General features: G+C 52.9%; 1 protein-coding gene and 1 long non-coding RNA gene across 7 annotated transcripts in view; one reads left to right on the forward strand and one right to left on the reverse strand.

Annotated features, from left to right (window-relative positions):
• Cpne5 (copine 5) overlaps positions 1 to 25542 on the reverse strand; it is an 82571-nt gene that overhangs the window by 3576 nt on the left and 53453 nt on the right. For 3 of the 6 annotated variants that reach the window (NM_001107616.2, XM_017601646.3, XM_017601647.3), the window contains 10 exons: positions 17815 to 17856; positions 15320 to 15395; positions 11682 to 11735; positions 9260 to 9321; positions 4733 to 4779; positions 2330 to 2511; positions 1725 to 1852; positions 1358 to 1460; positions 426 to 483; positions 27 to 100 (listed from right to left, as the gene is read on the reverse strand). In NM_001107616.2, the coding sequence (NP_001101086.1) occupies positions 27 to 100; positions 426 to 483; positions 1358 to 1460; positions 1725 to 1852; positions 2330 to 2511; positions 4733 to 4779; positions 9260 to 9321; positions 11682 to 11735; positions 15320 to 15395; positions 17815 to 17856 (826 nt within the window). Of the gene's footprint in view, positions 1 to 26; positions 101 to 425; positions 484 to 1357; positions 1461 to 1724; positions 1853 to 2329; positions 2512 to 4732; positions 4780 to 9259; positions 9322 to 11222; positions 11430 to 11681; positions 11736 to 15319; positions 15396 to 17814; positions 17857 to 18320; positions 18358 to 25542 lie in introns of those variants that run through there. The other 3 variants (XM_017601649.3, XM_063279146.1, XM_039098709.2) reach the window with 3 other exon arrangements.
• LOC134483865 (uncharacterized) lies at positions 11553 to 20564 on the forward strand. Its single transcript, XR_010061020.1, has 2 exons — positions 11553 to 15667; positions 16342 to 20564. It is a non-coding gene; the product is annotated as an uncharacterized LOC134483865 (long non-coding RNA).

Consider the following 25542-nt stretch of genomic DNA (forward strand, 5'->3'; position numbering starts at 1 on the left):
CTACTGAAGGGCAGGGCCTGTTTCACCTGAACGATGTCCCGTTCGGCCAGCTTCCCCCTGGAGGAGATCCGCACGTCATCACCGTCCAGCTCCACCATGGCTGTAGGGACAAGGGATGTATGCACGTGGGATCGAGTACATGTATTTCTGGTAGGGCTTGCCCTCCAATCTCCGGCCAGTCCGGGGCCCTCGCCCCTGACACTAGAAATGGGTTGGAGACCGAGACCAACATGCAGGTAGGGCCCTGCTCCTTGTCTGGGATGAGGAGCCCAGCCTTGGGAGACCTGCACGGGTACTAACACACCCTCTCAGGGCACACAGGTCCACCCAGGCTGCGTGCATGCCCGCACATGAGCTCTAGCGGGTGGGGACTGGATGCCATGGGGTTCTGTAGAGAAGGCATGGGAAGGGGATGCTGGACTCACCATCGAACTCGGCCTGACCCACGCCGACGATGATGATGGACATGGGGAGTTTGGCGGCCTGGGAGAAGACAGGGGAGGGGCAAAGACCCATGTGAGGGACAGGCAGGGACAAGAGGGTGGGTCAAACAAAGTAGGGCTGGGGAAGGGGAGGGAGAAGGAAGGTTAGGGGACTCCAAGGAACCCCAAGAGACGGAAAGGACACAGATCACGAGGATAAATTGCCGGGGAAGCTGGATCTACCTGGGATACCAGCTTCTGGGAGCCACCTCCCCTCTCTGGTGCTGGGGCTCCACCATGAGGGAGGAAGGCAGTTGTGGCTGGTGCCCCTTTAACAGGGAAACCACGGGTCAAGGTTAGGAAAGGGGGGTTGGGGATTTAGCTCAGCGGTAGAGTGCTTGCCTACGCGCAAGGCCCTGGGTTCGGTCCCAGCTCCGAAAAAAAAGAAAAAAGAAAAAAAAAAGGTTAGGGAAGGAACTTTCCTCATGTTGAGACCCCCTATCTCACATGACAGGCAAGCTGGGGCCTAGGGTGGGTGACTGAGGGGGTCATGGTCTTCCCAAAGAACACAGCCATCAGTGTGGCTCAGAGGTCTGAGATTTCATAGGCTCAGGGCATCTTACATTCCCCCAACCCTGTCTAGTACTCTCTCCAAGCTCCTCCAGTCTCTGAGAAGGAACTGGATGGATGAGGGGATGGGGGGAAAGACTGTGGGGGCAGGAAAGGAAGCCACCCAGTGTTTCTTTAAAGGAAACACCCTCAGATTCTCTTAGGGGTGGGACAAGATGCTTTAGTCCCCACAAACTGTGTGTGTGTGTGTGTGTGTGTGTGAGAGAGAGAGAGAGAGAGAGAGAGAGAGAGAGAGAGAGAGAGAGGAGTGGGGGGGACCGGGAGAGGGAGAGGGAGAGGGAGAGGGAGAGCTGTCTTCCACTCACATTGACAATGGCTTCCTTGGTCTGTGCCATGTCCGAAATGACACCATCAGTGATGATCAGCAGCACAGAATACTGGGAACCATCCTGCACAGCTGCGGCATTCCTGTGGGCATGGGGGCGGGGGCGGGGTAGACACACAAAGGTATATAGGTCTTGGAGCCTCTGGCCCAGGCCCCCTGAACAACACTTCTAAACACCCTGGTCGGAGCTTAAAGGGAGTCTTCTGGGCCTCACGCTGAATGGTGGGCGGGTGATAAGAGATACTCTGTTAAATTCTGTAGTGATGGTATCCGGGGGCAGGTGGTAAGAGATACTCTGTTAAATTCTCCAGTGGTGTTCCCTCGGAACCAGCTGTACCCAGGTTTACCTGGCTACGTGGGTGACGACAGGGGCGAAGTTTGTGGGGCCGTAAAGCTGCACAGTGCGCAGGCTGCTGTGGTAGGCCTCCAGGATGCCATCGATGCCACAGCAGGAGGGGTTCTCCTGGTTGCCATTCTGGGACAGAGAGGAGACAGCTGAGCCCAAGTAGGCAGAGAGGAAGCAGGAGCCCAAGAAGCAGGGCTGGGCTCAGGGAGATGGGGGCTGGGCGCAGGTAGAGACAGGGCATAGTTGTCTCTAACTCAGACCCCAACTCAAGTAGGTGGAGTCCCTCCTCCCCCGCAAGTATTTAGGCCAAGGTCAAGAACTAGAAACCTCCTAGCTCAGTCAGCCGGTGGCATGCCTTTAATTCCAGCACTCAGGAGGCAAAGGCAGGGGGATCTCTGAGTTCCAGGCCAGCTTGGTCTACAGATTGAATTTCAGGACAGCCAGGGCTACACAGAGAAACCCTGTCTTGAAAAACCAAAACCAAAACCAAACCAAATCAAACCAAACAAAACAAAAAAGCCCAACAAAAATAAAAAAGACAGAAAAAAAGACACACACCCCGCCCCATCCCACTTCCCTGCTTGTTCCCAGCCTGGGAGCTCCTACCAGCGGGAACTCATGGGACACCCTGCCGTCGGGGGGCAGCTTGGCCCCGAAGCCCAGGGCAGGGAACATCTTGTCGCTGTCATAATGCTGGATGATCTCCCCGACGGCAGTCAGCGCCAGCGCGTAGGCGTTCAGCTGGTAGGGGCTCATGTAGTGGAGGGACGTGGACTGCGAGGGGTTCCCTGCAACACAGGACACAAGGACATTTGCCAAACTGGACCGGGCATGTCCATAAGTGCCTCTAAGTGTTTACCCCTGAACCTTCTATCAGGACCTCCAATCTGTCTCGGTTTGGCAGTCAACAGTGACTGACTGACCCTTGAAACAGATCCCAAATCCCACCTCCCTTCTACCCTCACCTCAAAGCCACCACCTCCTCATGGCTCCTGTCTGCCCCTGCCCTTACATATACTCCACACTACACACACAGGCCTGCCAGACCCTACTCCAAGGCCAGATATTCTGCTTGAAGCACCCGAGGCTTCATCTCACTCACATCCCCCACAGAGCCGGCCAAGCCACTGGATCCCCAAGGAGCAGGTCTGGCCTCCTGTTTCCTCCACTCTCCCAGCCTTAGCTCCTCAGGCGCAGTCTCACCAGCCTCTCCAACTTCCCTGCACGCCCCTGGCAGTGTCTGTTTCTCTCCTAACATTCATGAGGTTCAACTCCGTGTCTCCCTTCCATGACCGCAGACCCAGTGTGGCTTTCCTCTAACAGTGCCCCTCCCCACAAGTTCCCTTTCCTTACTTCTGCCATGATGTTACCATTGCCCTGTCGCCTCAAGCGTTCAGATTTCACTGATGCATTCAGGATCGACAACCCCAACCAACATCTCTCTGCTCGATACTAAGCTATGTGGTCTTAACCCTTCAGCCTTAATTTCATCCACCGTTTGAACAGCGGTACCTGCCCCATCCCAAGGTCGAGGTTAAGGGACTAACTGAGTGATGTTAGTAGAAGTATCTTTCTGCCATTTTCATATCTGTGTGCATGCCTGTCTGCATGCATGACTGCATGTATGTGTGTGCATGCCTGCCTGAATGTATGTGTATAAGCACACATGCTTGCATATATGCCTGCATGTATGTGTGCGTGCACGCCTGCCTGCATGTTTGTCGGTGAACACACCTGCTTGCATATATGTGTGCACACATGCCTGCATGTTTGTGGGCGTGCACACATGTGTGAGCACACCCATATGGAGACAGATTTGAGAATCATCCTTCATTGCTCTCCTGCCTTATTCACTGAGGTACGGTCTTCCAATCAAACTCTATAAGCTGGCCGACATCAATAATTCCACTTAGGCTGATAACAGATAGGCCATGCATGTGGGTCCTAAGCAACACACCTCCAGTCTTTTTCTTGCATGGCAAGACTTTTAATCACGGAGCCGTCTTCCCTACTGTCTTCTTTGACATTAGTGCTAACTCTAACAGCCCAGCACTCATGCCCGGTAGCCAGAGAAAGGCTTGACACAGCAGAGGAGGCTGTGACCTAGGTGTCTTCTGACACAGATAAATGAGCTCAGAGCACCCCGGGGGTGACCCCACCAGCAGCTCTGTGCTGTTTTTTAGGGTATGCTCGGGAACTGTGGAGGCCCCTGGCCACTGCGAGATCTAGAACACTGCATTACCTTGTGCTCCAGAGAGACTGGGTGCTCCTCATCAGAGCAATGGCTTGGGGTGTGCTCCCCCACCGGCATAGGCACAGCAGGATGGGATCATCTGACCTGGGGAGGCCTCGGCCTGTTTGGCTGTTTTAATTTAATCGAATCAACAATTTATTTGTTTGGGGGACAGGGTTTCTCTGTGTAGCCCTGGCTAGCCTGGAACTCACTGTGTAGACCAGGCTGGCTTGAACTCACAGAGATCCACCTGCCTCTGTTTCCCGGGTGCTGGGATTAAAGGCATGGACAGCTCCCTTCATTCTAACTTTGGTTCTATGAACCCCGAAGCCTTCTCTGGCAGGTAGTTCCCCTCTGAACTGAAGCATTCCACCTCAGAGAGAGGTTCCCAAAGGCTTGGGAAGTAAATAACTCTGAAGGCACAGGGGGTGCCTTTTGAACTGTCTGCAAGCTGTGCAGAGAGCCCCAGGGTTCCAGCTTTCCCAAGTTGTCACCGCATTGAGGTGGCTCTCAAGCCACCCACGTTCCTGTGGTAACTCCTCTCTCCTGTACACCAGCCCAGGAAAATCACCGCTTTATCACATTGGGTTCTGGTGGTGTCTGCCCTTTCATCTGTTTCTGTTTCCCTATCTGGGGTGCAGAGATGTTTGCTTACACCTCCCCAGGAATCGTGTCATACCACAGGAAGAGAAAGAAGTACGAAGGACCTGGCTCAAAGCCAAGCTGTCCACCACAGCCCAGAGATGCCCACCCTGCCCTCTCCTGCCCCCACTCACCATTAGAGGCAGTGAAGTCGATGGCCACGGTGAAATTGATCTGTGTCCTAAAGAGGAGAAGACCTGGAGTCACCTGGGGGGGTAGGGTTGGGTAGTGGGCAGCGCTGGGCAAGGTGGGAAAAGACCCTAGGCATCTGCGTTTGTCAGGCATGTGACTTCAAAGAAACCACTTGCGTGCGAGCTCTGTGAAGTTGAGACAGTTGGGCCCCTCCATGCCCCTCCACGGGGCCTCTGTGGGCATTGGGGGTGAGCATTCCAGAACACATGGGGGCTGATTATGTTGTGTGGGCACGCACGGTTCTATGGGCCGCTGTCCCTTCCTCTCTGAACCTGCCCTCCCCTGTGCCCGCTTGAGCAGATGAGTTCAGGGCTCATTTGAGTTTCTGGTTCAAATTCTGATTAATGGTTAAAACATGACGAAATCAAAATACACGCCGAGCCCCTTGAGAGGGAAGAACATGACACTACCCACGATGCTGTCTGGCCAAAAACACAACCCAGAACCTGGCTGAGCTCCCACAGGTCTCTGCTAGTTCTTTCTCTTTGGTTTACTTAGCTTTGAGATGGGGTTTTGGTGGGCAGCTCTAGCTAGCCTAGAACTTGCTATGTTACCAGGCTGGTCTTGAACTCGTGGAAATCCTCCCACTTTTGCTTTTTGATTGCTTGGATCAAAGGCATGCACCACACCCCAAGTCTCTTAAGTTCTGACAGAGTGGAGACATGTTAAATGACTTCACGGGGGACACACCCAGAGTCTATGAGAAACCACATAAAACCACTATAGGAATCTCAGTCACGAACTTGGGAATCTTCGGTCCCCCTTCTAGATCCCTCAAGACGAAAGCAGAATTAAGAGAGAAATGTATCAGTCAGTACTTAGATTTTGACTGGACTTCAGAACTGACCAATTTTAAAGTTTTAAAGCTGGGAGGTGGTGGCACACACGTTTAATCCCAGCACTGGGGCAGCAGAGGCAGGGGGATCTCTGTGAATTCGAGGCCAGCGTGGTCTACAGAGTGAGTTCCAGGACAGCTAAGGCTGTACAGAGAAACTCTGTCTTGAAAAACAAAAACAAAACAAAAAAGACAACCAGGGACCTCTGAAAACTGCCTGGAATCTGGCATTAAGGAACTATTTTTTAGCGTTTATGGTATTATGGTTTGTGGGCTTTTTTTTTTTTTGGTTCTTTTTTTCGGAGCTGGGGACCGAACCCAGGGCCTTGCACTTCCTAGGTAAGCGCTCTACCACTGAGCTAAATCCCCAGCCCCTGTGGGCTATTTTTGTGATCACGTATTATGGTTTGTTGATGATGATGATGATGATGATGGTGGTGGTGGTGGTGGTGATGATGATGATGGTGGTGGTGATGATGATGGTGATGATGATGATGATGATGATGTGTCTCTGTGTATGAACACTTGAGTGTAGGTGCAGGAAGAGGCCACAAGAGGGTGTCAGATGCCCTGGAGCTGGAGTTCCAGGCTGCTGAGTCCCTGACCTGGGTGTTGTCTTCTGTAAGGACAGGAAGCACTCTAAACCATTGAGTCATCTCCTTAACCCTGTGTTGTGTTTTGTGAGGAGAAAGCCTTGCATTCTGCAGGACCTGGGGATGGATGAGGGGTGTGATTTTCTTTATAAGATGGAGAGAACAGAATCTGACTGTCTGGGGATTGGGGGATGGTCGGTGAGAGGCAGGGGGAGGCCCTTGAGGCTCACGACTCCGTCTGGATTCTATAGCAGGTGCTGACATTTTGCATAGTGAGGTCAGAGTAGAGGTTTCCCAGTTGGCTGTTGCAGGATCCAAGAAGCCAGGTCAGAGTAAGACTGAAAAAGAGGTGGGCCTGGGTGGGGTCTCATGTGATTCTTATACCGCTGGGAATCTTAGAGAGAAGAATCCAGGCCCCCTCCTTGTGACAATCCAGTTGGTTGGAGTACTTAGAATCTGAGGAGGGTTTCAGGGTCCCACTGGTGGAAGGTGCCTTGCCTGTGGCTGTAGAGGATGCCAGGCCCCATTACAAGTGTACTTAGGACACCATTCCTATTAGAAATCCTAGCTCTCTTGCCACCCAATCACAGCGGAGCTGCCGCATGGAGGATCTTCGTCCCCTGGGAAAGGGCAAGGACTTAGGCAGCAGGAGACAAGCCAGGTTTTCTATGTAGAGGCAGCCCCATGTCTCTGCTATCTGGGGACAGAGCGCCCCCTGGACTCCAGACTCTGAGACAGGAGCCACAAGGAAGCAAGAGCCTGGGCCCCTGGATGGCTGTCAATCACTGGCGCACTCAACGCAGCTAGATACTTGTTTGAAGCCTAGGGCTGGGAACCTCTTGCTATGGTAGTAGACTGGTGGCATCTCTCCATGTGAAATTAAGGAACTATTTTGTTAGAAGATGGGAGACACACGGAGAGCAAAAACCCTGACTTGGGGACCATCCTTGGGAGGATGGCTCTGCCCTGCTGAACTACAGCCAAGAGGCACAACTGGGTTGTCTCTCTTCCAAAACCAGGATGAGGGGAGGGGATGGCCCTGCTTCTTATCTATTCTTCTCCTTCAAGCACTGAAAACATGGGGGAAAGGAAACCAAGCGTTTTGAGGACCAACTCCCTGCAGCCAGGTTGCTCTTGTCTTATGAGGCACAAGAACCTCTTTTTTTTTTTTTTTTTTTTTTTTTTGTCCTGGGTTCAGCCAGCAAGGAAGGGAAGCCAGGATCCCCAGACAGACAGCTCTATCAGCCTCCTGCCTGGACACATTCCTTCTGCTCCTAGCTCGGGCAATCCAGAGTGCTCCTCTAGGGCTCTGAACATGTGCGGTGTTTCAGCAACCCCCTGCTTCTATCATGACCATCCCATGATCGGCTTCTATCCTGTCCAGCCTCACGAGATACAGCCGACAACGAGGCTAGGATTACTAATCAGCCAGGAGCAAAAGGAGCCAGGTCACCTCTCAGGTGTGTGCAAAATGGAGATAAGGTCTCAGTCCCACCCGCTATGTAAATTGGAGCGCTATGCAAATGAGATGGAGAACAAAATGCAGCTTGTCTGAAGATTGCCAGGTGCTGTGGAAAATGAGGGTTGACTGCTCAATGGAAGAAAGAAGAGAGAGGTTTTTGGTTTGAGCTGTTCCTCGGCTCTGCAAAGGCAGCCACAGTGGACCCCATGCAGTGAGGCTAGAGGAGGTCTTTGGGTACCCAGAAGGAGGATGTGTGTGTGTGTGTGTGTGTGTGTGTGTGTGTGTGTGTGTGTTTTATGTGTGGTGATGGTGGTGTGTGGTGTGTGTGTGTGTGTGTGTGTGTGTGTGTGTGTTTGATGTGTGTGTTTGATGTGTAGTGGTGGTGTGTGGTGTGTGGTGTGGTGTATGTGTGTGTGTGTTTGATGTGTGGTGGTGGTGTGTGATGTGTGGTGTGGTGTATGTGTGTGTGTGTGTTTGATGTGTGGTGGTGGTGTGTGTGTGGTGTGTGGTGTGGGGTGTGTGTGTGTGTGTGTTTGATGTGTGGTGTGGTGTGTGGTGTGTGTGTGTGTGTGTGTTTGATGTGTGGTGTGGTGTGTGGTGTGTGTGTGTGTGTTTGATGTGTGGTGTGGTGTGTGGTGTGTGTGTGTTTGATGTGGTGTGTGGTGTGGTGTGGTGTGTGTATGTGTGTGTGTGTGTGTGTTTGATGTGTGGTGTGGTGTGTGGTGTGGTATGTGTGTGTATGTGTGTGTGTGTGCGTGTGCGTGTGTTCTGCAGGCAGAAGGAGGGCTTGTAACCTTGAGGCTGTGAATTCAGGAGATGAAGGAACAGCAGAGTCCTGGGAAAGTGAGCCGTGGCCCAGGACAGCTGGCTCTCTGTGCCCTGGAGACCAGGCAGCCAGATGCCTGCCGGGCTGGGATGCGCCCTGGGTAGCTGCCCTGCCTGTCTCCTCTCAGGCAGGTGCAGTCATCCCTCACCTGCACCTGTGGGCCCTCGGCTGCCCACGCCCTGACCTGGCAGCTGCCCGAAGGGAGTGTACCAGGGAGGCCCCTCTTTGGAACCAGGCCATTTCGAGTAAGCTGAGGCAGCCTGACTGTGCTGCCTGAGATGGCCTGGAGGTCACCCCTGCAGTTCCTTTTGCTCTTTTAGCTTGGGGTTGGGCACCTGCTGTCCCTGGGACTGTCCCCTAATGTCCCTATAGGTCCCTGTCCTATACTCAACAGAAGCAAGACCCACAGAGAGGACGTGACTCACCCACTGTAATCCAAGGCAAACAGGAACCCAGAACCTACATCTCCTGATGCCTGCCCAGAGCACGTTCTACCTCCCACACCTTGGCCCTCTTTGTCATGGAGTCCCTAGCTCCATAAAGTCCTATCTCTGCTCAGGAATCCCATACGACCCAGGCCAGTCTCCTGGACTTGGAATCCAGAGGTAGGCAGGGTTCTCAGCTCTAAGGTGGAGTCTCCTGAGAGCCCAGTGTCAGGCTTCGGTTGGGGCCTCGTGGGGCACGCTCTGGTTACACGGTATGGAGCCCTGCCCTCTCCCTGGGGCTGGGGAGGCCAGGCCCTGTTTCTCTCACCCTCCTTTGATGTAATCCAGGAAGGTACTCTCTGACTCGACCGCAAAAGAAAGCAAAGTGACCTGGGGAAGAAAGGGAACGTGATTAGTGGAGAGTCCCCGGGGATGGCAGTGACATCACATTCCCTGTGGAGAGCTGTTTTCAGTCTCTGGTGTTGCTCCCCAGCCCACCCCACCCCCACATGACACTCCCCCCCCATGCCTGTGGCAATCCCACCCAAGGACATTTATCCCCATTTTACAGCCAAGAAAACCGAGGTTCCAAGGCAGCCACCAGGATGTGACACAGTGGGGGATATGAGCCTAGCATGTCTGAGTCTAGACCCTCCATGACTTTCATGTTGAGACGGGGTCTCCCATAGCCCAAGCTCCCTGTGTCCCTGTGTAGCCAGGGATGACCCTGAACTGCGTTTAGAATCACATTTAACTTTGATGCAAACCCAACTGCTGAAGCACAGGGCTCAGGCTAAGGGCTCAGGCATCCTCCAAGTGTATCCCTGGAGAACCCGGAGTCCTGGCCTGCAAGGCTGAGGGCTGAGGAATCCTCCTGATGCAGACCCAGCCACCCCTCGATGCCTGTGTCTCTGTCTGGCATGGACCCCATGCTTCTGCCTCTGAACTGTTCTCTTCTCTGGCCTTGCCTGTCATGGGGTGTTGTTCAGCCTCCACCCCTTCACCCCAAGACCCTCTGAGCACCTCATCCCTTCCCCGCAGGTGCCCCCTACTCGGGATCTCTTTCTTTTTTTTCTTTTCTTTTTTCTTTTTTTTTATTTATGTATGTGAGAACACTGTCACTATCTTCGGTCACACCAGAAGACAGCATCAGATTCCATTACAGATGGCTGTGAGCCACCACGTGGTTGCTGGGAATTGAACTCAGGACCTCTGGAAGAGCAGTCAGTGCCCTTAACCGCCGAGCCATCTCTCCAGCCCTCGGGATCTCTTTCTTACTTGACGCTTCCCACCTTCTGCCCCTCAAGAGAAGTTGGCAATGGCTCTGCCCACATAGGCAGCCTGTCGCTAAGAATTCTGGGGTCACGGAGAGGAGGAAGAGTAAAGCAGCTGAAAGGAGGGGACCCTGGGACCAACGCCTCCCTGCGGGTGCGGTCTATTTAATTTACCAGCGCGTCAGCTTAGCTAGACCAGCTGTGACAAAGTTGGCGTCCCTCACCCTGAAGAACGGGACACAAGATCGTCTGTGTGCAGTGGGCCCGGAGAGCCACACCCAGGGGTGCAGTGTGCCAAGCACCTGAGAGGCCGCTGAACCTCCTCCCAGGCGCGGTGGTTGAACCAACCCGAAAAGAGCTGCAATAGCTTTTCATCCTTCGTGGTCCTTATTAGATTCCTGAAGCCCAGGTGGAGCTGGGACCGACGACACCAGAGTTTCTTCTCCTGTCCAACTGACCAGCCCCCCACACTGGCCAGTGCGAGCTTCTGAGTTTGACAGTAGAACTTTGAGGGACTTTATTTACCTCCTCCCATGAGTGTCCCAACCCCACTCCAGGCCCTGAGAGGCCTGTGCTATTCCTAACAGACGCACTCGGAAGAGCTGTGGTTGGCCTCTCCTATGTGTGAGCGGAGTGCTGGCTCCATTTTTCAAAGTGGGGTTCCTCCAAGGAGGATGGGAGTCAGGTTGAGATTCTTGAGATCTCTACCGAGCCTAGTGACTACATTACCTGACAGAGACACCCATCTCAGGATTAAGGGTCAGGGGTAAGGGGGGAGGGGGACAGAGGGCACAAACCCCGGTACATTTGTGCTGCAAATATACTGACCTATTCCAGAACAGCACGGGGGCTCTGCCCCAGGGCCTTGGCATATGCTGTTTTTGAGGGCTGAGTCTTTTTCTTAGATATTCTCAAGATCTGAGCGATTCTGCTCTTGAAATCACTCCCACCTATGTGGGTACATGCACTAAATAACTCCCTGTCTCCCCTATAAAAGCATCAGGGACCCATGACTACCATTTCCTGGCTGTACGGTCTGGTTCCCCTGTACGGTTCCGCTGGGAGCCCCGTATGCATTTGCTGAAGGCTGGATGGTCCAGTCCACCAGCCCCCACAAACCGAGGACCAACGTCATCTCTGGTGTTAACAGTTAACGCGGCGGCAGCGCCTGCTGCTGCCCACGCGGGATGAAAGGCGGAGCTGACTCCTGCATGACTCCTAGCTGTGTAACCCTGGCTGAGTCACTTCCCATCCCGCAACCTCAGCTCCTCTTCGTGACAATGGGTGCCGGCGCAGCCTCTCGAAATGCCCAGTTCCTGGGGATTCCCCACATGCGCACCGGCTTTTCCTTCTGGCAGAGATTCTCCCAGGCCGATGGCTCTCGGCTACCCACTCACCTGGGCAGGACTCCTGCCCTCCAGCCTGGCTTTTGGCTCAGGGCAATGCCCCTCCACTGAGACAGGGGGCGCTACTCACCGTGCCGGAATTCACGTATTTCTTTTTCTTCATTTTCTTTTTCGGATTTATCACCTGTAGGGAAAAATAACTAGTGTTTGAAAGCAGTCAGGGCAGGTTCGGGGCTCCCAGCAGACCTGGGTGTGGCTTGGGCAGCAGCCCAGCAGGGTACAGGTGTGACCACAGTCTGGGAAGGGCTCTGCCAGGTTTTGTGAGATGCTGGCATCTGGGCATCCTCATTAACCCTGAGTCCCAGTAGCCAATACACTGAGACAGTTTCTTTAGCTTTGTCTCCCAGTAACCTTAAACCTGCCCAGAGCAGTCAGGTGTTGTAAGACAGCTCTGCCCACGCCTGCCTGTGCTGGCTGGGCTGCTCTTTCACATTTTCAATCCTGCCTTCCCCATCCTCCTTTGGGCTCCTCCTCAGGGGTGCCCCGAGCCTCTGAGTCTGGCCCCAGGCTGCCACTTTGACCCACAATAGGATGCTTCCAAACCAAACCTGCTTGTCCCATAGCAGGACTCCCCACAGTAGGCTCAGTAAAGGCTTCCCACTAGTGACCACCGGGGTGACACCCTTCCCCCTTGACATCTGGTGAAGTCTGTATGTGGTTGTCACCACTGGGGGGAGAGGGTGGGAGGTCAGGAGGCTGCCCTAGAGCAGTGACCCGGCTGTAGATGTTGTTACCGGTGTTGGAGAAGCCCTGGGGCCCGGAGGAGGGGGCCACCTTGTCCTGGTGAGCCACCCTGCACTGAGCTCTCTGTTCCATATTCAACACAAGAGGTCTGGGTCCAATCAACAGTGCAAAGCCGTTCCCACCTGCTATGTCTATTTCTTTATTTCTTTATTTACTTATTTATTTACTTACTTACTTATTTATTTAATTATTTATTTAATTATTTATTTAATTATTTAATTATTTATTTATTTATTTATTTATTTTCAAGATAGGGTTTCCCTATGTAGCCCTGGCTGTCCTGGAAGTTGCTCTGTAGACCAGGCTGGCCTCGAACTCAGAGATCCACCTGCCTCTGCCTCTCAGGTGCTGGGATTAAAGGCATGCACCCCCACCTCCCTGCCTTCCTTCCCTATGTCTTTAACTGCAGTGTCTCTGGTCTAACAAGGACGGATACCCACTCCGGAGACCAGAGGGAAACCAGGACACCGAGATGCCAGGTGACTTGCTGCAGGTCATACAGTCATCTGGGTAGACCCAGGAAGAGAAACTTGTCTCCAGGCCAGTAGTGCATACATACGGGGCTGTCGCCTCGATGGATGTGTGCTAAGTTCGAATGGGAGGGCTAGCATTATGCACAGGTGGGGACCGAGGCCGCGTCTGAGACGCTGAACCTCCCGGAAGTGGCTCTCTGGCCATGGGGCAGCCCTCTCCAACACCACCCTTCGCTCCTGGCTGCTAGGCGGATGGGCAGGGTTGCAGTCTCTGCATTAAAGTTTACCCAGTCAGGCTTATTCCGGGTCTGAAGAACTGGAACCAAATGTACCTCCGACCTCTGCTTCGTGGTCTTCCTTCGGCAGAGTGGGGCGAGCGCACCGTCGGTTTGGGGGTGTGGATTTCTTTTTTCTTTTTCTTTTTTTCGGAGCTGGGGACCGAACCCAGGGCCTTGCGCTTGCTAGGCAAGCGCTCTACCGCTGAGCTAAATCCCCAACCCCTATGGATTTCTTTATAGTACCCCTTGGACTTGTTTTATTTTGCTTTCTGTTTTTGTAGTCTAGCCTGGCCTTGAGGTCACATTCCCCTGCCTCTGCTTCCTGAGTGGTGGGACCGCAGACACACACGGCCATGCCTAACACATTTCTTTGAAGCCTTCAGCGTTATCTTTAAGTTAACGTCTTCCGCTCTCCGACGTCACTCTTTTTATGTTAAAGCAACCGCTGGCATCGGATCCGAGTGAAGTGGACAGTTAGCACCCTGTCTGCTCGGAGCTCTCCTGGGATTTCCCAGAACCTCCCCCACACAGCCTCTCTAGCCACAAGTGGTTGCCGGGCTCCACACGGGGCCACAGCGCCCCCTAGGGACGCTACAAGGAACTGGCCCACTCCACTAGGCTATTGAAATCTGGTTTCGTGTGCACAAGGCTGCTGGGAATGCAGAATGAACAGGGCCATCTCTGAGGATCTCATAGCCCTGGGAAAGCCCTGGGCACAACCTTGAGAAGAACGGTTTTGTGGGTAGATACTTGCTGAGGTAATGGCTTCCTTGAGAAAGTCTCTGGGGACCATATTGATCAGAAATGGGACCATATTGACTCAGAAGAGTCCTTGGGGAGGCAGCTGCAGAAATGAGACCGAATGGGGGACAATTGCTTCATAGGGTGTACGGGCATGTACTGTGTCTCTCTTCACAGAAGGAACACGGTCCCCTTAGCAAGCCCGTGGGGCTCGGCTGTGGTGAGGGCCGTAGCAATGGAGTCAGGGGAAAGACTCAGTGCCAGCTTTGAAGGATCTTCCTTAATATCCTTATGAGGGTTGAAGTTCATTTCAAGGCTTCAGAGCGGGGTTGGGGATTTAGCTCAGTGGTAGAGCGCTTGCCTAGGAAGCGCAAGGCCCTGGGTTCGGTCCCCAGCTCCGAAAAAAAGAACCAAAAAAAAAAAAAAAAAAAAAAAAAAGGCTTCAGAGCTGCAGTTGGGCCACACCCAGAGCATTCTGGTCAAATACTGTTGGTGATGACCCTGAGGGGTTTGAGACTGGAGGACATCAGGAGAAGAGACTAGCTTGAAGAGGGCCCAGCGGCTGAGACATTCTTAGCAGGGGCTGGGTCCCGGGAGGCCCCCAACACAGCTGGTTTAGAAGTGTGTCCCTCCAGGGTGGCTTCAGGATTGGAGATGGGATGTTGACTGATAAGGACCTTTTTTCTTTTCACACTCCTGACTCTAGCAAGGGCTTCCTGGGCCTCCTAGGGACACCCCTGGGGTCTAAAGCTGGCCTGTAGGAGCCGAGGTGGGGTTTTCCTCTGGTTGGCTTTTCCACCCAGATGCAGCCCCATTGCTACTTCCTGTGAGGTAGCTCATTATCTCGTGGATTGCAACGAGGTAAAGATAACGACTGCCTGAGGAAACCGGAGGAGACCGGAGGAAACCAGCCTGTCCCATCTGTGCCTCCGATTTCCATTTTGCCTGAGATTTCCCAGCCATTGGAAGCCAAACTCCAAGAGAGGTAACTGCTCCATACACTTCCCTGAGAACTTCCGAAGAGGAGGCCAAAGAGAGGTACAGTCTGTCCTGCCCAGGTTGGGGACATAAACAGCTCAGTGCTAGACTCCTTCCCCCACCCCCGCACCCCAAACCACAGCCCTGGGGGCCAGAAAGATAGCTCAGTGGTTAGGAGCACTGGCTACTCCTCCAGAGGACCACAGGCTTTGTCTGAAGACACAGAGCCACTCTGGAGTCAGGACCCCAGGTCCTTGCTTATAGATAGACTTCTTTCCCTTTCTTCCTGGTGTTCTTCCTGTGGTGTGTGTGGGAGCGTGTTGGGGGTGTGGTGTATGCGTGTGTGTGTGGGGGGGCACAGCTCTGTGAAATGGGAAGATGAGATCCACCTTGTGAGACAACCGGGAAATCCCTGTCCCCAACCCTTCTCAGAGTTCTTACTGTCATGACCCAGAACTCTCAGGAGAAGAGACCCCACCCCTGGAGAGCCTCACCTCGTATATGTTGAACTGACTCTGGCCGCGTGCCAGCTCCCGGTAGCTGGTGGTGAACTCTCCAATGAAATCATGGCTGAAAGAGAAGAAGGTGCCAAGGCTGGAGGCCCAGGCACACACAGGCTCTCCCAAGGCCTGCCCGGCCCCCATTCCACCAGGGCCTCCACAGAGTATGGGAAAGGAGCTGTGGACCGAGAAAGCCAATGGCTACTTGGCAGAAGTGGGAGAAGGAGCAGCAGGTCTCCTTGGATTCTTATTTAAATGATCCAGAAAAGGCATCTGGGGACAAGCTCTGCCGAGGGAGGGGAACGGTTGGATGGCAGTCAGCATTACCGCTCAATATGTCAGGTGCGATAATGGCATTCAGAGTTACGTGGGGGGAAATGTGCTTATTTTTTGTTAAAGACATTTCTAATGAAATATTTAGGGGTAAATGCCACGGTGGGATTTCCTTTAAATTACGTTAGTAAAATATAGATAAGGCAAATACAGTGAAATTTGTCAAATTCAAGTGACAGGCTTAAAGGCATTCATTAGCCCCTCCCCGCTGAATGCTTCGCTATGTAGCCCTGGCTGGCCTGGGACATTCTAACGTAGACCAGGCTGGCCTAGAACCCATAGAGCTCTACCTGCCAATGCCTCCTGAGTGCTGGGATTAAAGGCGTGCCATCCACTGCGCCCAGCCCAGTTACGTTTTTTTAAAAATTGTTATTTGTTTGTTTTTTTTTAATATTTCGGACTTTTTGTCCCAGCTTAGTTGTGAGCTTGTGTAGACAAGGGTGGCCTTGAACTCCTGATCCTTCTGCTCTACTTCCAGAGTGCTGGGATGACAGGGTGTCCACCATATGCCCGCCTCATTAATTTATTCACTCTGGGATAGCTCCTCATGGTGTGTTGCCCAGGTTGGCCTCAAACTCCAATCCTCCTGCCTTAGACCCCCAAAGAGTCTCATCATAGGCACATGAAACTACAGCTGGATTTTTTTTCCCAACCTTTCTGTGGTGCTGAACATGGAACCCCAGGATCTGAACCCCAGGGCTCTGCCTCCAAGCCACACACCCAGGTCTCCCGCTGACACATCCTAAACGGTGAGAGCCAGGTGGCAGGGGTCTTTTCCCAAAGCGTGTTTATATCAAACACAGCGAGAACTTGCATAAACCGCCCTCCCAATCCTGACTGGAGCACCCAGGTGTCTCTGGGGCCGTGCCCTGCTGTGAGCCCTCGGCAGCTTTTGTTTTGATTTTTCAAAGCTATACAAAGTAATGGATTTCACTGCAAAACTTTCATACACATAAACACTTTGGTTGCGGGGGGAGTTATTGGTTTGTGTGTGTGTGTGTGTGTGTGTGTGTGTTTGAACCACAAATGTCTATGGAGGTCATGAGACAACTTTACGGAGTACGTTCTCTCTGCCCACCTTTTACGTGGGTTCCCAGGATTGAATGCAGGTTGTCTGGCTAGGCAGGAGCTCTAACCACTGAGCTACACTCTATTGACAACAGTCCTTCAGGGGATGGTAACCTGATGATGGGACCCTGTGACTCCTGGAGGCTGTCCCAAGTTGCCAGAGAAGGGAAGACTCCCAAGGTAAAGGATGGATGTAGGGGAACTTCTAGGAGAGGAGGGAGCAGATTGGGTTGGAGGCATGATGGAGCTGACCTACTGGAAGGGATGGGAAGGCAGGGGTGAGGTTTAAGAGGGGCAAGGTGGGCCCTGGAGAATCTTCCATGGCTTGGGCTTAGCTCAGCTATCCTGGCGCAGTGCCTTTTCATAATAAGAGCACCACCCTGGCCATATCAGACCCGGGAGATGTCAACTGTGACCACGCTTAAGCTGGGATATGTCTGGATTTGCTTCAGCAGAGGAGTGGGAGACAGGGAAGGTTCTGGATCAGTGTTTTGAGAGACACGCTCCTGTTCTGTCTAGGAGTTGCCAACCACACTTGCTCCTCATGGGGTACTTAGACCTGCCTCCTACAGTTCCCAAGCGGAAGTCACCCTCCTGCAGGCCTGACTTAGCCCCCCTTCAGGCAGTGCCTTATCTTTCCTGAGCCTCAGAACACCCCGCCTCGGCTGTCCTTACAGACATGTCTATGCTCCGTGTTTACAGTGAGTCTCTGCTGGACTGTGGCGTGTCTCTGGGTGACTCTTCCTCCACAGTCTGGCCTTCCTATAGTGCTTTGTCCAAGGCTTCACACAGAGAAAGGAGGTGTCTGGGAATCCTCAGTGTCCTATCAACAAGGGCACTTCAGAGCATTCCCAGTTCTGCAAGTGAGGAGAGTGTGGGCATGGGCTGGCTGCTGGCAGCTATGTTGGGGAAAGGAGGGCTCTCGGCATCCTGTCCTGCAGGACCTCCGTGGATCTAAGCTACTATGACAGCAGACCAACCTGCATGGGACCTAAACCCTCATTCCCGGAGTGCCCGGATGGGCCTGCCTCACTTCCCGGGGCTGTCTATGACCACTCACCTCTCTCTCTCACCCTTCATGCCCTTACCTGCCATCACGATCCCAGTCGTACACCTCCACCTTGATGGTCCTAGAAAACAAACAGCAAAGAATTCTGGGTATGATAGACCTGAGGATGAACCTCCTACTCCTGTACCAGGAGGGATGCGTGCAAACACTCCTCCACGTTCCAAGTCCGTGTGCAAAGATAACCCATCTTAAGACCTTTTAGCAAAGGTCTTAGGGACAAAGGCCACCCCAGAGCCAGGGCAGGACATTTTGAGATTTCCAGCATTTGGCTGAAGCGGCCTCAGGCCTCTGTCTGCTTTCTTAGCTTCCATAGATGGAGTAGAAGCCTCAACAGGAAGTCAAACTGGGTATTTACCTGAGGCAGGGTCATGGCAGATCTCACAATGAAGCAGGGGCTTCTCTGTGGGAGAGGATTACAAGACTGCCTGGCAGGGGGGACCCTGAGTCTGGTGAAGAGCCAGCCCCAGCCCTGCAGGTTAAGAAAGGGTCCCCAGGCCCTGACTTGGGGTGGCTTGCTGAGCTTACCCTCCCTGAGACTGGCCTCTGAGGAAAGGGTGGGATTTTCTTCACATTCTAACCCAGGCTGCTTTAATTAGTTTGTTTTGACTCCTAAGCATGGGGCTGGGCTTTGAGAGCCCATCTTATTTTTAGCCTCGTTCCCATGGCAACAGGCTAGAGGACCAGAAGCAGGAGGAGGGAGGTGGAGGGTTGCGGGTTAACCCTTGGTGCTTGTCTGCTCTGTCCTCTGGGATGCCCAGGGATAGAGAAGCTGCCAGGCAGCACCAGGGGTCTAGGATGGTGGGAGAGGCCCGGGAAGTGTGGGTTTCTGGTCTTGAGGTCCACATGGGATGCAGAAAGCAGTTTGAACTGGCTTCTCTTCTGTTAACATCTATCCCACTGCGCTGCGGTCCACCTTCTTGGCTTTGCCAGGAGTTGGCTCGGGAGTTCTGTGGCTCCCAGAAGGGGGTGCTGTCTCCTTTCAGATGAGTATCTCTAGGCTCTCTCTCTCTCTCTCTCTCTCTCTCTCTCTCTCTCTCTCTCTCTCTGTGTGTGTGTGTGTGTGTGTGTGTGTGTGTGTGTGTGTCACAGAATGGGGGAGAAGAAAGTTCCAGAATAGAACCCTGGGATGCCCAGAAGGTCGTGCCAGCCTTCTGCAAATGAAACAGTAAGAAGCAGACAGAGAAAGAAGCACTGTTTCCTTTGTGATCTTGTTTTATAAACGTGAGCCCTGTGGTTCTGTGAGCCAGATTATTAAAGCGAAAGATCAGGTGTCAGCGTGCCTTAGTTTCTGAGGGTGCTGCGAAGAGGCCAGGTGTGACGTTGGTGGCTTCAGCTTAGACACTGGACCTGAGCCCTGTGGCTTGGAGGTGGCTCATCTGTCTGAACCACAAGCCCTGAGTGTAGACTAGGAGGAGGAGTATGGGCCTGGCAGGGTAGCTCACTCCGTGTGTGTGAGTGTGTGTATATGTGTGGCTGTGTGTGCATGTGTGCGTGTGTGTGTGTCTGCGAATGTGTGTATGTGTGTATGTGTCTGTATGTCTGTGTGTGTGTGCATGTGTGTCTGTGTGTGTCTGTGAGTCTGTGTGTATTGTGTGTGTATGTGTGCATGTGTGTCTGTGAGTGTGTATATGTGTGTATGTGTCTGTATGTCTGTGTGTGTATTGTGTATGTGTGTATGTGTGTATGTGTGCATGTGTGTCTGTGTATGCGTGTGTGTCTGCGTGTCTGTGTCTGTGTGTGTATTGTGTGTGTATGTGTGCATGTGTGTCTGTGTGTGTGCATGTGTGTGTCTGTGAGTGTGTGTATGTGTGTGTGTCTGTGTGTGTATGTGTGCATGTGTGTCTGTGTGTCTGTATTGTATGTGTATGTGTGTATGTGTGTGTATATGTGTGTATGTGTGTCTGAGTGTGTGTGTATGTGTGTATATGTGTGTGTATGTGTATGTGTGTGTATATGTGTGTATGTGTGTCTGAGTGTGTGTGTATGTGTGTATATGTGTGTATATGTGTTTGTGTATGTGTGTGTATATGTTTGTGTATGTATGTGTGTGTGTGTGTGTGTGTGTGTGTGTGTGTGTGTGTATGGTCGGATGTCTAGAAAATGCCTCTTGATTCCCACATAATCTAACCATGCATGCTTTTACATAAAATTTACTTAAAACAGGGCTGTGGTGTCACAGGCCTTTCATCCCAGCACTCAGGAGGCAGAGGAGGGCAGCCAAGGCTACATAGTGAGGCCCCATTCCAAAAACAACAACAACAACAACAACAACAACAACATCCTGCAGCTGTCAGAGATCTCCTAACACTCTTGTGAAATGGACTACCCTGGGGACAGTAACCCTGACTACCCAGAGCACAGAAGGAGGTCCTGAGTGTGTGCCTGGCGAGACACCTCTGTGGATAAAGACACCGTGGCCAAGCCTGACAACCTGAGGGTGAGCCCCAGGATCCACACGTGGGGGTGTGTGTAAAGCTGACTCCTGACCTGTCCTCTGACCTCCACAGCTGTGCTGTACAGAAGGTATCCCTCCTCCTCCACCAACAGATAAACACGCGCCATTAAAAAAAAATTAAATCTCGAGCTGGAGAGATGGCTCAGTGGTTAGAGCACTGACTGCTCTTCCAGAGGTCCTGAGTTCAATTCCCAGCAACCACATGGTGGCTCACAACCATCTGCCATGGGATCTGATGCCCTCTTCTGGTGTGTCTGAGGACAGCCACAGTGTACTTATATAGATTAAATAAATGAACAATTCTAAAAAATTAAATCTCAAAGTCGAAGGGCCTGACTTATTTCATTGTCTGGGGTTTTGGTGGTGAACTCTGAAAAAATCCTCCAGGAGCCCCAGCAAACTGCAGAGTAACTGCCCCCTTCAGACTCAAACTCAGGATTCACATCCTGACTGATTCAGAGTCAGCAGGTCCAGGGTGCAGTGTGGATGGGGTGGTGGCTAGAAGCTCCCCAGGGGACAGTAACCGGCATCTGGCCGAGGCTGGCTGGGTGATCCCCTTGTATCACTCTGGCCTTCCCTAGGCAGCCTGGGGAGGGGCTGCTGGGCTCAGAGGCTGAGCCTCCAGCCTGGGCCTGGGTGGGGAAGAAAGTGAGAGAACAGCTCCCAGACTCAGGGGAAGGCCTAGGGAGCAGCCCATGGCCTCTGTCCACAAATCTGTTGCTAGCCCAGGTCACAGCAGATAGGATTTGGGACCCAGGTTGTTTGCCAGACTGGCTGTGACTTAGCCACGAGACCCAAGAGAGTGTTCTTTTGGGTGAAAGAGACGGCTCTCAGTAGCCCATAAAACCAACATCCCATTTGGCACAGAAAGGCTAAGAACTCAGAGTCTCAGGGAAGTGGGTGAGGAGGACAGGGAAGGGCATCACTCCAGAGACAGTAGCCCAGGGTGGTGCCCCAGATCCTGTGGGTACTGGCTATGTAGCACTGATGGCCGTTCCTCTGTAAACAGTGAAATGGTTATATCCTCTGTGAGGGTGCTGTCTCCCGCCCACCCTGGGCACAGACATATCTCTGTCGGGACGGTAGACCTTTCCTTCATCCTCGGACAATCCTATTGTCGGTTAGAATGTCCTCCAATGCGTCAGAGGTGGTTTTGCTCTCTGTGGACCACTTGGCCCCTAGAACTGTGCCTGGCAGACGTTGGGTATTCACACCTTCCAGCCGGCTGGTGGGGATCACCTAACACCTCTGTGAATGAACTGTGCTGGTAACAGTCCCCTGGTCTCACAAGACACACATGAATATCCCAGAGCATGCTCGGATTAAAGGCCAGGAATCAGTGTCCCAGGACCCTGGCACCCAGGGCTGGAACCCCAAAGCCATATTAGAGAGAGACTGGCCGGTAGGAGTGCTGGCGAGGTCTCCAGGTCCCCTCCCTGAGTGATGACCATGGTGTATACACTGTGGTCACCTCTGGACCATGGCGGTACTAATGACCGCTCAGGGCAGGAGAGGGGATGTGCTGGCTGGTTTTGCGACAACTTGACACAAGCTGGAGTTATCACAGAGAAAAGAGCCTCCCTTGAGGAAATGACTCCATGAGACCCAGCTGTAAGGCATTTTCTCAGTTAGTGATCAAGTGGGGAGGGACCAGTCCATTGTGGGTGGTACCATCCCCTGGGCTGGTCCTGGGTTCTGTAAGAAAGCAAGCTGAGCAAGCCAGGAGAAGCAAGCCAGTAAGTAACATCCTTCCATGGCCTCTGCATCAGCTCCTGCTTCCTGCCCTGTTTGAGTTCCAGTCCTGACTTCCTTTGGTGATGAACAGCGATGTGGAAGTGTGAGCTGAGTAAACCCTTTCCTCCCCAACTTGCTTCTTGGTCATGGTGCTTACACAGGAATAGAAACCCTGACTAAGAAGGAATGGTTCTCCGCTGCCCAGAAGGCCTCAAGGCTGTCCCTCCCCTAACAGTCAGATCCTCTGAGAGAAACTGTGGAGAGGGAAAGACCTAGGCAGTAGGGAGAGAGACATGGGCTGTCCCATCTTGCTCAGATTCTGCACGTGCTACACAGGACTGCTAAGGCCGCCCTTGCAGTGACACGTGAAGCGTTGGGTAGTGAGCCTGGTTGCTTGTTCCCTATGTCACCGCTACTGTTCTGGGTCCAGTGGCCCTGTGGGAGCACAGAGGTGCTGATGGAACACTCCCAGCTCAGGTGAGCACTCTGCACCCTAGCTCCCACTCTTACATACGTTCACAATCCATGCGTGACTGGGGAAGAGCAGCCTGCCCCTGCAGACCTGGTTTAATCAGGGAGAATCCTCAACTCCCAGAATTCCAGAGAGTAGGGCAGAGTCTGGCAATGACAGGGAAAGTGCTTCTTGTCCCCACAGCCACCCCAGGGCTGGATGGGGGTCTGCAGAAGGAAAGGCATTGTCTTGCTCTGATATAGACTACAACCCTCCACTTTCCCATCTGTGAAATGGGCACATCACGACCATGAAATGGTTCCTCACAGTGTGAGAGAGGTTCCTAAGGCTATTTTTCACGATATAAGAGTCTGTGTTTAAGCCAATGGGGACCAGTGCGACTCACATCCTAAGCATCCCATAATTTTAACAGCATGAAGAAGCATTTTCAGCCCATCATCCTGGGGTACTGATCTCTCTTAGTGGAGATGTCCAGTCTTCCAGTATATTCTCCATTGTCAGCTACCTGGCAATGGCCCTTCCTCAGTACCCTCCTGTCTCCCACCCCAGCCTTCTCTTCCTCCTTGCTGTGGGTTTGTGGTCTCCCTAACATGGCCTCTGTCCCCTCCCTTTGAGCTACGCCTGGCTTCCAGCCACCCTTCTTCCCGAGATTAGAATAATAGTGTTTGCTCATCTCGAAACACAAACACAGCTTTCCTAATTTATGACGGTTCTTTCCAAACAGGCTGTGGGTTGCCTGTAGGCTGTGACCAAAGGGAATACCACACACTGAACCTATTCAGTAAGAATCTAGCTGGGGGCTGGAGAGGTGGCTCAGTGGTTAGAGCACCGACTACTCTTCCAGAGGTCCTGAGTTCAAATCCCAGCAACCACATGGCGGCTCACAACCACCTGTAATGAGATCTGATGCCCTCTTCTAGTGTGTCTGAAGACAGCGACAGTGTATACACATAAAATAAATAAAAAGAAGGAGAAGGAGGAAGAGGAAGAGGAAGAAGAAGAGGAAGAGGAGGAAGAGGAGGAAGAGGAGGAGAAGGAGGAGCAGCAGCTCCATTTCTCTACTCCCCACTCCCATTCTTCACCTTTCTCTGTGGTACTGAGTACCAAATGAGAGCACAGCCCACTCATGTCTCCCCCAGCCAGCCAGATACCAAGGTCTTTTGGACCTTCCCTCTTGCCGTCCCCTGCCCCTCTCTGAACCATTTGAGATTAATCTCAAAAGGACCTTGAAATGCTTTAAGGCTTGAAACCACCTCTCTAGGGTGTCCTCATCTCAGGTCCTCAGGGCCCTCAGCTTTGAACAAAGCTTCTCTCTGAGCTCCCCCCTCCCCCAACCTCCCAGTTGCAACTCACGGCTACCCTGTCACATTGCGTCATGGTCGTTAAGAAAGATTTTAAACCCAGCCTGGGTCGGACTCCTGGGTCTAACTCCACCAGGGCTGGTAGCATCCAGCCTTCTGTGGGCCTCAGCCTCTCGGCTATGAGGTGTGGTCACAATGGAAGCTTCTTCTAGTCCTTTGTAGACCTAGAGTGACAGGAGGTGTCTCTGAGACTCTGTGATGGGGCCTGTCTTCCTCCCCAGTGGCTTGGGGACAATCTGAGCAGTAGACTTGACTCTAAGAGTTCAATGGCTTCCAAAGCACCCAGCACAGTGACTGCCTAGGAGGGTATAGACTCTGTATGAGTCTGCCGGAGGGCCTACAGGAGAGGGACCGCCATCTCTGACTGTCAGCGCCTCCTCAGTGGGCTCTGGGGGGTGATACTAGGCCTGTGTAAGAGTCAGCCAGACACATTGGCCCCTGGATTAATTCTGCTGCCGATCATGTCACAGACAATTTGTGCCCAGCCACAGAGAAGGAGAATCAGTCACCCTGGAGGAAGATGGGGCTGGGCTCAGGCCTGTCTGCACTTCCTACCAAACACTCCTCCAGGGGACCAGCCTCAGTCCCACTGACCTGGGAACTCCTCCTCCAGGGAGGCAGCTTTACCTACTATCTGCTCTCCCAGTCCCTTTCAAGCTTTTAGCCCAATACCCACACGCTCCAGCCTTCCAGCTGTCCCCATCCCCAGCCTCCTTTAGAATCTAATGCTGTCCTGTCCCCCAACTCCAGCTGCCCTAGGACCCAGTGAAATGTGTGCCACCAGGCTAGGGCTGGGCTGGGGATGGGGGTTGTTTGACCACAACATTCACTTTGGTCCCCAGCTCTTCCTGCACAGTTGCTTAGGACTCAGACCAGAAGATCCCAAAAGACAGACAGCTGCCTGCTCTTGAATGCCATAGTCATTCAAGGCACAAAGCACTGAATACCTGGGGACAGACTGCTGTGTTGCTGTCCCAGCCAAGTGGACAAAGGCAGGGGCACTTTGTGTCTTAGACTAGCAGCCTGTAAGTGTCCCAGGAGGGAAACACCAGGACGACACCCACCTGTACCACCCTTACCCATACCCCTTTGGAAACCCTATGCAAGTCTCAGGTTATCCCCAAGGTGTCTGTTCTGATGCCCCAGGGCTTCTGTGGGAGTAGCCAGCAGACACCCCACTCCCACCCCCCCACTTCTTCAGCCAGAGGTTGGGTGACTTCAGGCAGACCGATCCTATCTGGCGGCACCCATCCATCCCGCCCTCCTGCTCTCTTCCAGCATCTTCTGCAGTGGGTAATGACATGTTTCTCTGTGTGATTACTGGATTCATGTCTGCCTCCCCCACGACACTTAAGCTCCGTGAAACCGGGTGGAAGGTGAGGTGGGCGCATTTGTTCCCAGCCGACTTCCAGGCTGGATGGCAGGGGCTCAGAAAAAAAGCAGAGGGGAGGCTGACTGTGGACTCCCTTGCCACAGCTTCCTGCTGGCCTCAGGGGGAGCAACCCTGGGAGGTCACTGGATGTTTCCATGCGCTCACTTTGCAGGGAAGGACAGTGAGGTCAGAGAGACAGACAGGTCAGAGCTTGCCCAGGCTGACAGCTCCCTTGGTCAGTCAGGGGTAAACTCAGGCATGGGTACTGACGGATGAGGAGGAGAGGGAGAGCTTGCATATGATGTAATATGTGACAATATTTCATAAATGCTGTCATCGCCCCCACCCCTCAC

The sequence above is a fragment of the Rattus norvegicus genome, chromosome 20, assembly GCF_036323735.1.
Source record: "Rattus norvegicus strain BN/NHsdMcwi chromosome 20, GRCr8, whole genome shotgun sequence".
Taxonomy (NCBI): domain Eukaryota; kingdom Metazoa; phylum Chordata; class Mammalia; order Rodentia; family Muridae; genus Rattus; species Rattus norvegicus.